The sequence below is a fragment of the Plectropomus leopardus genome, chromosome 15 (assembly GCF_008729295.1).
Source record: "Plectropomus leopardus isolate mb chromosome 15, YSFRI_Pleo_2.0, whole genome shotgun sequence".
Lineage (NCBI taxonomy): Eukaryota > Metazoa > Chordata > Actinopteri > Perciformes > Serranidae > Plectropomus > Plectropomus leopardus.
Window position 1 is genome coordinate 9,961,949 of NC_056477.1, and position 16,085 is coordinate 9,978,033.

Genomic DNA, 16,085 nt, shown 5'->3' on the forward strand with positions numbered 1-16,085 from the left:
AAATGGAACCTGAAAAAAGCATTATACATACGCCGTATAGACACGTACACGGTATATACTGTGTATTTATATACTGTGTATTTGCCAGCATACATCATTTTCTCCAAACTGTATAACTGATATTACTTTATTATTGTGTTGTCAGAGTGCTCTATACTGCAAATCCTTGCATTTGAGGGACTTCATCTGCACTTAAACTAAACTATCCAGTAAAAAATCAAAGGGCATCTTTATACCTGATATAAACAGGCATTTTTGGTGATCTGATCAAATTGACATTCTAGTGTGAGTGACAAAGACAGTAACAAAATCTGTGGTCATCTGGAAACCCATGATGGACACTTGTGTGATCGGCAGGGTTTTTGGCTGTCCACTTGTGTTCAGATAACCAAAATGCATATTATTAGCAGGTGTAAACAGGCTCAACAAGACAGACGTGGGCACATGGGGACTAACATTTGACCTTTTCCCTTAGAATCCAGTCTTTATTTCCCTCTTCTGCAAGCCTCCTATGACTATATTCCCGAGACACACACTAAGTACTTCATTGTGCTGTTGTTTGTCTGATTTTCCTCGTTTTTCTATGTCATTATTTGCTTTTCTAATTAAATTTTTCTAGCTTGTGTTTACACTAAGTTAAGGTAGCAGATTAAAGGCTGATTTCCCCACTGTTTAAGCCTTTGCTGTGTCTTCACAGACATATTTTGCCCTCATAAGCCAATTAAAAGATGTTTAACACTCATTAGCAACACACTGCTGTCGTGCATTCTCAGTAGAATTTGCTTTTTGAAAAGTTAAAGGCAGACTTTGTTTTCTTAAAAGGCTAATAAGTTTGCTGTGTATTATAAATGATGTAGCATGTGTTCTCACAGGCATTGTTTTATTTGCAGTTTGATGTTGTTTAATTTGGTTTTGGTTTTCCCATACTGTGATTTTAGTTATTTTTTTACATAAGTGCACATGCACGCACTGTTTTCTCTGTGCACATATGATGCATATATGTGACTGTGCGTGCTCATGTAATGTGGATGGTATATGCATGAAATGTTAGAGCATATTCACTATGCATGTGCTCTGATGCAGTGATAAATGTCCACAGAGGGGATAGCAGGGAGCCTCCTGATAATAGAGGAAGCAGCATGTGCTCAATGTCACAAACGGCTGAGAGTCGCTGCTGGCTACTGAGGTTCTTTAACAGCTCTGTGGGAGGTCTGAGATTCTGTCGAGGCACAGGTGCAGCACTCAGCTTGGAATACCTTTGCCTCTGGTTAGAAATAGTGTGTGTGCCATTGTGGTTCTTCTATGTTTTACATGTGTTGCCAGCACATGTATTTGTCAGTTTTTTATGGGCTATAAGGGGCTCTTTCTCGTCCCCCATGGTAACAGGTCATTGTTTGTTCCCTTCAAACAGGCTGGCTCAGCTTAGTGTCAGGTTTTAAAATGAACCATTGTCATAAACGTCGACAGGAGAACACCACGTCCATGGCTTTCACAATAAAAGGAAAGCACAGGATAGTGTGCTGCATTTAGTACAATCACTCACAGCTGATTTTAAATGATGTCAAAATAAGTAATAGGGTATGCCAAATCATAAAAAGCTTTTTGTAGGTCATATCTGAAAGTGTTGTTAAACAGTTACCTAACACAGATACATATTTTTAGAAAGTACATCATGATAACCATCCACAACAGATCTTAAGAAATTAGTACAGCTTAATAAACACCTTTTTTTAAATTATTTCATGTGAACGTCATTAATTAAATGTCCAGTATAAAGGATTTAGGTGCATTTATTGGAAAATGGAATATAATAATCATAACAATGTTTTCAGCCCATTTCTAACCACCTGAAAATATAAATAATTTGGATTTCGTTACCTTGGAATGAGCCGTATGTCTTTACATATGGAGGTGTCCTCTTCCCTGGAGTCCGCCATGTTGTTTTACAAAAGCCTAAAATGGACAAACCAAGCACTGGCACTAGATAGGGCCATTAACATTATCATGTCGGCCACTGTAGTTCCTCTACCTCGGGAGAAGTTTTAGTTCTGCAACCCCACCTTTAGATTGCACTAAATCCTACGAACTTGACCTTTAAGCTAACCCAATGTCCGTCTAAGTTAGATGATATTTATAATATGCCACAGAAAATGCATAATGTCAATTTTATACCAAACTCTTGAAATATTTTGTAACTGTAGAGACATTTACAAAACATTCACATGCAGCACACATTTGTTTTCTGAAAATATTCCATGTTCCGTATTGTACAATATTTGTTGTCAAGCATCTCTTCTTTGTTTTAAACACAAACCCACATGTACATGCTCAATCTGAATGCAAAACACTGCAGTAATTACAACTGATTGCACAGCAAAACTTGAACTGCATAGGACATGCTGCTTTACAAAATGGCAGATCCTCATTCTATCATCCAATTATCAAGAACTGCTTTGACAAGAACAGCAGGATCTTTTGTGTATTGTCTCCATTGTGAAGTGATTCCCAATCAAACAACAGCACATCAGAGTCTCCAGGATCATGCTGCTATGAGCTCTCACAGTGCTATTTTCTCTTTGTTTCACCAATAGATTTTGTCTCCGCGTAGCTTCTCTGCCCAAAATTTGTCTGTTATCCATGTTTTTCTTAGAGGGCTCCTGGAACACTAGATCAAGTCTGGTGACAAATTCCCTAGCACAGAGCATTTCCATTATCAAACTGACACCAAAAACCTTTTGTATTCAGGCAGGGAGAAAAGTCAGAATACCTCCAAGGTCTTAAAGTGCTTCCTCAGTTCTTTTATCTCCTCCTTGTCCTCTATTTTTTATGCTGTCTACAACTCTATATTTGCGATGATACCTACACAATGCTATAGCCAAGCTGCGGCCAGGAATATCGAGAATGTTTACATTGTTTACACATTTTTGCCTTTATTCTGAAAAATATTAATACTTCTGTTTACATGCAGGCATGCATACTCTGATTTACATGCCCTAACATGTCGTTGATCCTGTCAAAATGAGTAGAGTAAATTTGGAAAACTGTCTAATACGGAATACTTAAACGGAATATGCTGTTTATTTGACCATCAAATTCAGAATATTGTCATATTCTGAATAATAGGGGGATATTTGTGTGCATGTAACCATTGCCACTGTCTGGTAACTTCTTTCAATCTTTGATTTGTTATACGGACATCCACCTGCTGTTTTCTGGCTGTAGCCTGTCAGTCTCATATTTTAGAAAAAAAATCAATCAACAGAGTTTGAGCTGCGTAGCTACAAGCAAATCACTAGAAAATTGTTTCAATCTGTATGTGTTTGACTGGCAGACAAGCTGACACCAAAGCTGACACCAGACACCAGAGCTAAATTTTGAATAAAGATCACCAGCGTGTAACCTCCGCACCTGATCTGACAGGAGAAAACCAACCCTGTCCAAGCCCTAATGTTATGCAAGGTTCAATCCCAACACAGACATCTTTACAGACCAGGCAGCCATGTGGGAAAATTGCTGTATATAGCTGTATTACCTGAGTTTAAGAGAAATGTCTTTGCAATTTGCTGGATGTCAACAAACAGGTGTTGATTGCAGTCATTCGCTCTCACTGGAAGTGCTGGCTGTCTAGCCCAGTTGATTCAAATGTCAGTTTGTAATTTGATATGTGGTTTGCAATGCATTTACAGTGTGCATACAGATCATCTACAAATGACATTATGAGTGATTGTGGGTCGGACAAATCAGACCTAAACATCTCTGCCTTTTCAGACATCCAGCTCAGTAGAGTAGGTTTCTAGCCTCACCTACTGGATATAAATAGTAATGTCAACTGCTCATGTGTCCTTTCTTCATTTCATTCTCTCTGTCACTCTATCCTTCCCCCGTTTCTACTTCTCCTTTTGTGCCAAGTCCCTCTTCCCTCCCTCTCTCTGTCCCTTCCTTCTTCCCTTTTCTGTCTCTGTCTTTAGAATATGCCAGGACATAACAATGAGCTCCAACAGCACAGACCCCGGTCTCTTCCTGACAGCAAACACCTCACTACCAGCAGCCAACGCTCTCCACCAAGGAGGAAGTGTCGGAGCCCCCTGGTTGGGTTTTCACGTGAATGCCCTGGATGATAATATCTCTTCCACCAGCAATCTCCTAAACCTCACCTCGGAGTCCAAAAATGTAACTACCGTCCCCTCGGGCGGCCATCCTTTGTGGCAGGTTTTCCTCATTGTCTTACTGACAGGCATGCTGTCACTGATCACCATCATTGGCAACATCCTGGTGGTGGTATCCTTCAAGGTTAATCGCCAGCTGAAGACGGTCAACAACTACTTTTTGTTGAGCCTCGCTGTGGCTGACCTCATCATCGGGGTTATCTCCATGAACCTCTACACTGCGTATCTTGTGATGGGCTACTGGGCCATGGGCAACTGGGCCTGTGACATGTGGCTAGCTATAGACTATGTGGCCAGCAATGCATCAGTTATGAACCTTCTGGTCATTAGCTTTGACCGCTACTTTTCAGTCACCAGGCCTTTGACATACCGAGCCAAACGGACAACAAAGCGAGCTGGGATTATGATCGGTCTAGCCTGGTTTGTTTCTTTTGTTCTATGGGCCCCAGCCATCCTACTATGGCAGTATTTTGAGGGTGAAAGGACTGTTCCCGCGAATCAGTGCTACATTCAGTTCCTCACAGAACCAACTATAACCTTCTGCACAGCCATGGCAGCTTTCTACCTGCCTGTGACGATAATGAGTGTTCTCTACTGGCGCATTTACCAGGAGACCCAGAACCGCTCAAAGGAGTTAGCTGGGCTGCAAGGGTCAGGGAGTCGTGGTGGGACTGGAGGAAGAGGAGGGGATGGTGCTGGTGAGAGAGCCCGTTTCGTCCATCAGACAGGAAGTTCTAGAAGTTGCAGCAGCTATGAGCTGACCAGGTTGTCCCGGAGAAAGAGCACATGTCGAGAGCTGGTTGGCCGCTTCCGCTGCTGGCCTGGGGTTCGTTCTTGGAGACCTGGTAGTACCCGGCAGGGCGATGGTGATCCAGACCAGAGCAGCAGCGACAGCTGGAACAACAACGATGCTGCAGTGTCGTTGGACCACTCTGGGTCTTCGGAGGATGAGGACTGTGGAGGCAAAGAGATGATTTCCCAAAGTCATGCTATTTTCTCCATTGTTCTCAGCCTACCTGGGATAAAAGCTGCTGTCAACTCCCAGCTCACCTCATGTGAGGATCTGGATGCAGCCTCAGAGGAGGATCCCCTGAGGGGAGCAGAGTATAACCGAGACAGCGTCTCAACAGTCACCACCAACACCACTGCCACCACAACTCCTGATGGAGCTATCGGTTCTGAAAATAGCTACCACCAACGCTTCTGCTCACGCAAGATTCAATCAATGCCTACCATCCAGGCTACATCCAACCAAGTATCTGATGATCCCCCAACGACTACCACCACTGCCGACGACAGCACTACCACCAGCACCACTACCAAATCCCCCTCTGTCCCAATGTCCTTCAAAGAGGCAGCTCTGGCGAAGCGTTTTGCATCGCGAGCCCGGACTCAGATCACCAAGAGGAAGCGCATGTCCTTAGTGAAGGAAAAGAAGGCAGCTCAAACTCTTAGTGCCATCCTCTTTGCTTTCATCATCACATGGACACCTTACAACATCATGGTGCTGATCAATGCCTTCTGTAAAGTTTGCATCCCGGAGACCCTGTGGGCCGTGGGGTACTGGCTTTGCTACGTCAACAGCACTGTCAACCCCATGTGCTATGCCCTGTGCAACAAAACTTTCCGTACAACATTTAAGATGATACTGCTGTGCCGCTGGGACCAGAAAAAAAGGAGGAAGCAGCAGTTTCAGCAGAGGCAGTCAGTGGTCTTCCACAGGAGGATCCCCAGGGAGTCCACGTAAAGGACAGCAAGTTTGGATGGTTGATAACAGAAAATTTAACATAGGATAAGTAAAAGAAAGAAGCATCCATGTAGTTGTTTGTGTGGAGTTTCTTTGCTTCCCAAATGTGTTTCTCTGCTGGTACGTCAAGCACAGCAATCCTGTGGCGGTCTTGAGGTATGTGTTTGTGTCGGTGCATCCATTTAGCAATGCTGTGTGTGTAAAGGGTTGTGTAAGGTAAGGTCCAGAGATAAAAACTCTCCCTCTGTCCTTGAAGAACTCTTTACCTTTCACGCTTGTGCAGCTGAGAGAAAATGGACTGAGTGGAAAACAATAGAAAAGGGCTTTAAAATGCATTGCAGGAGAATTTTTTTGAAGTGCAATTGACACAAGGGGAAAGGATATCTTTGTCACGGGGTTGGGGATCCACATTTGTTATCATTTTTCTCTGTGGGTAGCTAGATCTGTAATGTGCAGAGTGGTTTTGCATTTCAAACAAAACTATGTATCTGTAATACGTGACTGAAAGCCAAGACAAAAACTATTTTGTGTTCACAGGCTTCTACATTGTACTGATTTAACCTGCCATCCTCTCAGTTGGCATGTGTTTTTATCAGACTTCTGTACATTGCCTTTCTACTTGGATATAGCTTTCCTGTGTCTGATGGAATATAAAAAGTTCTTGAATTGTGTCCTTACTTTCAGTCAACAGAGATCTGTTATTTTTGTGATATTCATTTTTGTTTTTTCTAGATATTCCTGACATTTTGAGCCAGTCTGAAAATGATTCTTCTGATGAATTGAGTTGTGAATATTTTGTGTGGCACCACAGTTGGTGAACTGCTGTTGTGTTCAATGTGATTGTTGTGGTTTTTATGGTGGAGAAAATAAGTACATTGGTTGTGTTTTATGTACTTGCAGTTCTCTGTCAAGAGTAATGATTATACATTGATGATATTCTTTGTGTACATTTGGATATTTCTGACTTGATACACGATTGATTGCACACACAAAGATGTCCATTTATAAAGATGCGTGTTTTGATTTTACACTGTCTTTTAGATTTCTACAAAATGATACATCTGGGGAACTCTTTGTAAAAGACTACCCGTCGTTGATTTAGTGGAGCAATGGCAGCCTCTAGTGGTTTGAGAAAGACTTGTTGTCCAGGCTGTAATTTTGTCAGTCCAGTTTCTACAGTGCAGTGTCAAAATCCCATTTTGCCATTATGAAGACAAGAAAATGGCAATTTTGATAATAATTGGGCAATAATAATTCATACTTAAAGCTTGTTTGGTTTTGTGAATTGGCATAAAGAAATCATGTTTCATGTAGATTTTTTTTAAAAAAAAGAAGGAATGGCCATCATTGAGGTTACAATATCTTAACATTTTAGTTAGCCTGATCCTTTTTTTCCCCATATAATTTATGGGTGAAGTTTTTCTTGATTATTAAGACAGCAATTGATTTGTAAATAGAATTGCTGTCTCTGTCATTGTATGTTTTTTTTAAAAAAGTGGCCAAACACCACACACCAACAGACGTCAACATAAAGACCTTAAGCAAGAATTAATTTTCCTTTGTATTGCACATTATGTTATTCTTATCATAAGTAGTTGTTTTTTTTACATTGTTGCTGCACCCAAATTTTAAATTGTGCAAAAGGTATTTATTGAAAGCAAAGGACAGCCTGTATTTTGACACTTAGCATACTAAAGAATGAGAGGATTTTTGGATGTAATGGTGTGGTATTAATGTGCTGTATGCAAAAGAGATGTTAAAGAAAAAATCCCATGACTGTCACCAGTGGGTATTTTGTCTGCTTTCAAAGCAATGTGTTCCAGTGTCATGACACATTCTTCATCAAAACATGATTTTTTGTACTTAAATATTGGGAATGTAAACTACCAAAATGGTGAACACAAACATTTTGTTACATTTCAAGTATGCCAATCATACTCATATTTTAAGTCAATAAACAAACAAAAAACTTTTTGACAGAAATTATCTGTTAATTTTTTTAATGCTGCAAACCACGATTGTGTTATTTTCACGCATGTTTGATTTATTTTTACATTTATTTACCAGAATGGGTTGCTAAGTATGCTATTATCATTTATGCAATTGAAGCTGTAGAATTAATTTCTTTTCTCTAAAACATTTTCAGGAAATTTATGTGTGATATAATGAAGAATATATCTTTTTTTTTTTTTTTTTTTTTTTTTTTTTACAAAACATTAAAATTTAAAATTGTCTTTGAGATAGTGATGGTTTCAGTGGACCATCTGCTCTTTCACAGTTACATATATTAAGACTCCCATTTTTTTATTGTTAGTCTTTCAGTTTGTAGAATTGTTATTTTTCTTATTTATTTTGATTTATTTACCTTATATCCTCTCTCTTTAGAAACCTAGTGGTTAGGCCCACTGACATGTCAGGGGGACGTCTTATGTTTGGAGCACACAGCTGAGGCTTGTTTCTTTATTGGAGGGACGGACTTAGCGATGGCACCAGGAAACACCAAACCAAAGGTAGAAAATGTCAACAGAATATTATGTGTGGAGGATTTTGTCTAATTTTTTTGTTAAATGTGATTGCTGCATCACTGTCCAACACTACCACAACATTAAATGATCTTTGACTGTTGCACAGTTCTTTACAGCACTGTTTCCCAAGCTTTTTGGTCTGTGCTTGAGACACAGTTTGTTCCCATGATTAGGCCTGATGAAGTTAGTGAGGGGAGTGTCAGACAGTGCTAATGGAAGATGGCCAGGGAGACAAGACATGTGATGAGGAAAAAACCAACTTCATGTGACCCCACGGCTGAGGAGCGGCTCATAAACGAAGACAAACACCCATTTGTGTTGTTTTCCTCATTCAGAGCTGAACAACCGAGGAGAATCCACCAGTCAGGCAAGTACACTATCATTTATGATATAGATTGGGTTTTTTTTTTAATATAACTGATGAAGCAGCTTATCCACAGTGTTTTAACCATTTCATGTATTGTTAAATTTGTCTTGAAATGTTGCTAATTTGGCTCCTGTTGCAAAGTGTTTACAAAATGTGTTTAACCAAGAGGATGTTCTGAAGTGCTCTAGATGAAGAAACTTTTATCAGTGTTTGGACAAACACAGACTGTAATGAATTTGTGAGTTGGTTATATGTAAATATAATTCTTGTACTCAGGAGTCTCTTTATTAAGATAATTTTTAATATAATGATTTTAAATGTAATCTTTTTGTGTGTAAGTGGCTTTGTCCCCATAATTACATTCTTACGTTAAACCACTTACTCACTCTAAAGTAAAGTAAGAAAGGCTAAAAGTATCACATGGCTCGATTTTGTCTGCACCACACCCATCTAGACATTAATCAGCCCTAAGGCTTGCCTTGATGCAGGCCTACACGCACATACACCATTAAATAAATAGCGATTATAGGCTGTAAGACATGTTTGTAACAGAAATCTTTTCCAATTATAATACTGTGTCTTTAACTGTAGACATTATCTATCACCAGTGATGATTTGATCAATAAATGGTGCTTTGCAAAATGTTTCATTTGTAAAACAATGATTTTATTTAATATTTGCTAAATAATTATATTAGGGCTCACACTATTGATTATTTTCATCATGAATTAGTCTTCTGAATATTTTCCCAAATAGGTGATTATTGGTTTTATCTGTAAAATGTCAAAAAGCAATCAAAAATGTCCATCAAGTGTTCCTGACACCCATCAGCTGTCCAAAACCCAGAGTTATTCAGTTTAGTATCATGATAAATTACGAAAATGAACAAATATTGACATATGAAGAAGCTAAAACCACTACGTTTTTGGTGTGTTTTCTGTTCTGTTCTGATCTGTTGCCATTTAATTTTCTGTAGATCATTGTATTATTATATAACCCAAATATTTCAGCTCTATTTTTCAGATATACCTGCTTGTAATTATTTCTGGCAATTTCACTTTGTTTCTCTTGCTGTCCCCTGTCGTGTCACGTGAATCTCAATCTAGCTTTTCCTAAAATCAATACATAAAACTGTGTCTGAGACGTGAAAACATCTCACATTCTAACAGTGTAAATATATACAGTGGAAATGATAGCAAAAGAAAGTCTATACAAAAAATATTTGTACTGCATGGCAACAAGAAACATAAGGCTTCTTGTGCTATCTAACTTTTGCATCACTGAGAACAGATTGTCTCTTCTCTTTCATTGTGAAGCTACTTGTTTGAATCTAAAATGAGTCAATATGATTTTAACTTTATTAACTTTAACTTTATTTTCCATTTTCTTCAGCCGGCCTCAATCCTCTCCCCTCTGGAAGAAGCCACGGAGGTCAGGATGCAGACTTTCAAGACCGTGGAGACCCAGGTACCTTTTCTGAAAGAGAGTTTCTTCACCACCACTTTCAAAGGAAGGAGGAAGAGCAGCGTCACCAACCTCCTCCGTAAACAACAGCACTCCCTCCTCAATCAACAGCACCAGCAGCAGCAGTGCATTTTAGAGCATCAGCAGCATCCACAGCAATTTCTTCCCCCCTCAGTCGAGACTGTACTGGGGCAGAGCACTCCGGAGCATCAGCGACTTGCTCGCTCGACCAGCAGCCCGTTATGCAAGACAGCCGAGCGTGCAGGAGCATATGGGGATAAAAAGGAGGGGCAAAAAGAGGATGAGAGAGTGAGAGAGGCTGTGCAGGGTAGGGGGGGAGAGCATGGAGTGAGTGGGAGCGAGCCCGCGGCTGTCAGTGCCAGTCTCCTCCTCCTTTCATCATCAGCATCATCAGCAGCGCGGGGGGAAGCAGCATCATTCTCACAGCTGCCTGTAACTGTGGTGGGCAGACAGCAGGGATTAGGCAGCTCTGATAGGACTCTGACCAACAGAGGACCAGCAGCATCATCAGCAGCTCAGGAGGAGCATGCCCAGCCTCGACCCCAGCAGCATGGCCTGTTAGCCAAGGGTGTCCGCCTGTTCAGGAACATGGGGAACCAGGAAGCAAAGCAGAGGAAAGGAGGAGGAAGTGGTGGAGCGGCAGGGGATGTCTCCTGTGATGGCGATGCTGACGAGAGGGAAGTGGACAAGAAATCCAAAAAGTCCCAAAATAAGACAAGTAAAGGAGGTGAAAGTAAGAAGAAACCAAAGTCAGAGTCGAAGGGTTCTGTGTTTTCCAGCATGAAGATAAGGAAGAGTTTGTCAAAGGGAAAAGGTTTTTCTAAGGATGACATGTTGGAGGATGGGAGGTCAGTTCATCCTGGCAAAGCAGGGCTCAAGCCCGGTGCAGAGGCGAGCCTGTCAGCTGATGAGATGGGAATGCTATCAGATGTTGAGGGGGATCTGTGCCGTTTAGCCGCGGACAGTCACCAATCTATGGTGGATGAGACTGGCCGGAAGACAAGCTCGGGGTCAGATGCTGACATATACAGTTTTCACTCAGCAGCAGCTGAAAATGAAGACCTGCTCTCTGACATCCAGCAGGCCATAAGAGACCAATATGTGGCCAGCGACAGGCTGGAAATGACTGAAGGGTTAATGTCTGAGGAGAACAAAAAGGAGGTACTATCTCACCAGCTTTTAAATCTGGATAAAGAAGTTTTCTCTCACTCTGTTGGTAGTGAACCACAAGAAGTAAGCGAGGAGTTTGCGAATTTAGAGAATGCAAGTCGTGTTGTACCCATATCAAGAAATTCATCTGGTCCAGTGTCACCAAGTGAAAGTGGTCCAACATCTTCAGCCCCGGACACAGAGAGAAGCAGCAGCAGCCTTTTCCCAAAGACTAACAGTACGTACAGCTTTCCTGACACTACAGCTACCAGCACTTCGTACGAGAGCGCTGAGGAGCCTCAGGATGACCTGGAGAGCCCGGTTCTGCAGCCTCAAGTTGACCTGGCTGCACAGAGCAAAAACATATGTGTGCCAAGTGTCCGCTTGGATCCCGTTGTGGCAGGGCCCACGCCGATGGGGTCTCATAGGAGTGTGAGCAGCATGGACCTGTCTATGGAGAAAGAGGAGGAAGAAACTGATAAATGCAACTTCCTGTCCCTGAGAAGGAGGAAGACTAGTTTGTCTATCAGTCAGCTAACAACAGATGGCCCACCTGGTTCTCAGCCAAGGCGGACGTCCTCCACCACCTCCCCATCAACTGTCAAACTCTACCCTCCGGTTCACCCATCCTATGTTAAAACTACCACCAGGCAGCTTACCTCTCCAATTGGCTCACCCATCACCAGCCCCAGTGTGCCCAGGAAAACAGATGCTGCTGCTGCTTCAAGAGAATCTAGCGGGGCTCAGGGGTTTAGGAGGCGCAAGCAGAGGTCCTGCTCCATCGCTGGGCCTCTCAGTGAGTCTGCAGACTGGTTAACAGAGCTGGATAAGTTAAGAGGAAGGCAAAGTGGCGGGGACAAATTTCCAGAGCTAGAGTCGGCGGAGAGGAGTTACACAGGCGGGACGTACTGGACGCTGGGGTCCAGGAGAGCACATTACGGACGACAGGCCTCAGCTACCACAGTACCCTACCTGGATGTCTTCTCTGGTGAGTCACATAAAACACCGGTAACTGAACTGCTGAAACGCATAAAGCTCCGCGGACAGACATGAAGTACTGTTAATAAAACATAGATTACAGTTTTGGTTCAAACTTCCTCTCTGATTAATTCCTGATTATGGAAAATAGCCCCATAATCCATTAGCAACATAACCCCACATCTTGGCCACCATTGCACTGATTCTGGATGGCTTTAGTGATAGCTTCCCGTTTAAGAGTGAGGGGCTGTGTTCAGTCCCAACAAACAAAGCAAAATTTGTATTTGGTGTGTTGAACATCACGCAGTGTTATGCAAGCACACTGTTTTTTAGTAAGTTGAAGTTTAATTTAATTCAGGTCAATTAAAAGGGCTTTATTTGCACAAGAAACATGTATACTTTGCCAAAGCAAATGGGGAATATTAGATTTACAAGACATGCGTTTATATGCATGTCTCTGTTGATTCTGTAACATCTCTGACACACCCACCAATCAAGAGAAAATATAGCTTAAAGCCTGCTCAAACTGTTTCACACCGTTTTGGGGAAACATGACGTTCAATTTGGAAACTGTAGCAGATTGAAGTTGCCTGGGGTATCATGAAGTTTGGTTGGATGGTGTGAAACAGGAGAGAGTAACCTGGTAAAATTTTGAACCAGTTGGATAATAAAAGGATGTTGAGAATCATGAATGGATAGGAACCAGCCCAGACAGAAGGTATTAAAACACTGATTAAAACAAACGGTGGAGCGTCTAACACCCTGTTGTGTATTGTAAGCTTTGCAACTATGGCAGCTGAGAAGGTGGCTTATTCTATTTAAAAACTTCACTATATTTAACAAGTATGTCTTTTAATGGCTTAAACAATTTGTTTCATACACCAAGCTGCAGTAAAAACATTTGGTAAGTAATTTAGTTTGTGTGACAGTGACACACCCACCAAACAAAAAAAAAAAACAACATACCTTAAAGCCTGCTGAGGAAACATCTCCTTCAACCTGGAAACAATGGCAAAATGGTGCACACCATTTTTCCACTAAACATGCCCCAGATGATGTTTCTCAGAGGAGGTGATAATTGAAAAAGCAGTAAGAGTTTTAATGAAATACTCCTCCTGACTTAAGACATCTGGCAAGTTTATAGGTTTCACAGCCCTATAACAAAGCTCACATTATAGTAAAGTGTTCTCATGCATTTAAATGAGAATGAGCATATAATATCATTTTCCCATAAAAAGACCAACACCAGCAATATGAGAGTCCTTCTCCTACTTCCTGTGTATGGCTCTCAGCTTTAAGCCTCTTTGTTCCTCTAAAGAAGTAAATCTCAAAAAACAACAAAAACAGTTAGGCACTGTAGCTCTCAGCAAGTGTAACAGGAGAAAATACTAGATTTGTTACTGACTATTTTCAGCTGCAGATGTGGGAAAATAAAACAACATAGTTTTTTTAAAAGCTACAATAACTCTACAGCACAGAGGAGTAACCTACACTTCTGTTCATATATGCTGTATTTGTTAGTAGGGTCAATAAAACTGCTGGTTTTGGTCTTTTTTTTAGGAATTTGACAAAAAAAAAAAAAAAAACAGAAAATATCACCAGACATGGCATTTTGTATAGTGGAAAATCATTTTATCAACTGTTTTTCCATCAAAGAGGCAATTTACTGACCAAGTAACATATCAGGGGAAAAACAAATCTCTCCATTAAATTTAATAGTTTATTCCTGTTGTTGCTGGGATCCCCAATGAGCCGAATGCGTATTTGTTTGTCTCCAATCCCCATCGAGATTAGGTTATTATGCAATGGTATTGTGAAATGGTTATGTTAATTGCCCAATGATTTAAATTCTAGTGACTTAAGAAATTATCACATTATACAAATGATCGCAGCGGGAGTAATAAAGTTATGATTTAAAAGTACAATAGCTCATGAAAACCGAGATAAAACAGTGGGGGTTCTTTATTGAGAAGTGTGCTCAGAACAAATGACTGCTTCTAATAAAACAATGCCACTCTGTCCTCATTTCTGTTGTGGTGCTTTTCAAGAGCTCAGCTGCTCTCCACTGTCTGAGCCTGTGTTCATAAGTCAGACGACCGAATGACAACACTGCCACCCACCCAGGGCGAAGCCTTCCTCTTATCCACAGGCTCTGACACAAAAACCACACACACACACACACACACACACACATACACACACACACACACACAGAGGGCACACTTGTAGATGCTAAACCTAAGTGACAGTTTATCTGCCTGATAAATTGTGATGGATTTATTGTAGCCAAATAATGGAGGTACACTCAAACATCAACATTTTGTCCATCTGGCATTTTATAATTATAGGACGAACTGTATGCTGGCCTGTTTATATTCACAAAGACTCTGCTTATTTCACCACTTAGTCACTGGCCAATTCAGTGCTCCATGTGACACAAATCAGTTCAGCCAGTTTTCCAGGTCACATCGGGCCTTTAGGACAGAGCGGGAGGACCGAGAGGAAGGCGGGAAACAAGCTGATTTAACTGTCAAACATGTGAGATTGAAAACACAAATTCTCTTTTAAATTATTTAACGTGAACTGATTTGACTCTGGATTTGAATCAAGTGTGAGTCTTGGCTAAACTGGTTTGTGTCCTGACAATTGTACCTGTCCCTGTTTATTATGTCACACTAGTCATGAAATCAATTTCCAACTTTAGCCTTCATTAGTGTTTGTCAAACACAACTCCAAAGAGCTCAAAATCAATGTCCACAGGACCATGAGTCATAGGACTTTGTTAATTCATTTGATGCATTCCTCTGAATACCATGGTTTAAAGAAATATCAGGCTAGTATAACAGCATTAACGACTGACCCCACAGTGTGTCATGCTTGGACTCTGAAGTAATAGAGCTATGTTCTTCCTCCAGGCTCCACAGCCTCTGTTGATGTCACATAGTCAATACTTTCTCAACCCCTAATTATAACTTCTGCTCCTGCCATCTTTAAGTCACTGAATTCTTCCTTATCTTGGATCCAGAAACCTGTTCAGGGATTTAGGGATTATTACAAATTTCTCACAGCTTGAACTCACTTTCCTTTCTTACTCTGGCTCCATGATAAGAAAAAAATGTTGCCTTGTTACCAAGACAGAGACAGTAAACTGTGTTTTTCCAATGTATGATATTAAAATGTAGAATAAACAAGCCCTACAACTCGAGGTGGAGGACTCGAGTCACATGACTGGACTCAAATCAGACCTGAGTTGCCAATTTGAGTACTTGGGACTTGCTTGAACATCAATAAAAGACTTGACGTGACTTTGACTCTGTTTATAGTTAAATTTAAAATATAAATACAACTACAAAAACACAACAGACTGACACCACACAAATATAAAATAACGCTTCCATACTTTATTAAAGAATTATATTAAAACAGTTTATCCAAAAGGAAATAGTACAAAGCAAGTTTAAAGTGCCAGCAAAATGAAAGTGCCAAAAAATGTAATCAGGCTAGGTACTCAGGTAGTCATGCCTCTGGGATTGAGACTTTGCTTAGACTTGGGATAGATGACTCAAAAGGACTTGATGTTTGTTTTATTAAAATTTGCATTTTTCTTAATGTTGACAAGTCCTTTTTTGTTTATGAAACATGATTGGGAGATTGCTAGTGCATTGCAT

At 40.8% G+C, this 16,085-nt stretch overlaps 2 protein-coding genes across 4 annotated transcripts in view; both read left to right on the forward strand.

Annotated features, from left to right (window-relative positions):
• chrm3a (cholinergic receptor, muscarinic 3a) overlaps positions 1-7,477 on the forward strand; it is a 108,616-nt gene extending 101,139 nt beyond the window's left edge. For all 3 annotated transcript variants that reach the window (XM_042502807.1, XM_042502806.1, XM_042502805.1), the window contains one exon: positions 3,969-7,477. In XM_042502807.1, the coding sequence (XP_042358741.1) occupies positions 3,988-5,913 (1,926 nt within the window). In that variant the 5' untranslated portion in view covers positions 3,969-3,987 and the 3' untranslated portion in view covers positions 5,914-7,477. The remainder of the gene's footprint in view (positions 1-3,968) is intronic.
• A 941-nt stretch (positions 7,478-8,418) lies between these two features.
• LOC121954219 (formin-2) overlaps positions 8,419-16,085 on the forward strand; it is a 53,988-nt gene continuing 46,321 nt past the window's right edge. The window contains 2 exon segments of the mRNA XM_042501563.1: positions 8,419-8,805; positions 10,198-12,427. Of these exon segments, the coding sequence (XP_042357497.1) occupies positions 10,243-12,427 (2,185 nt within the window). The 5' untranslated portion in view covers positions 8,419-8,805; positions 10,198-10,242.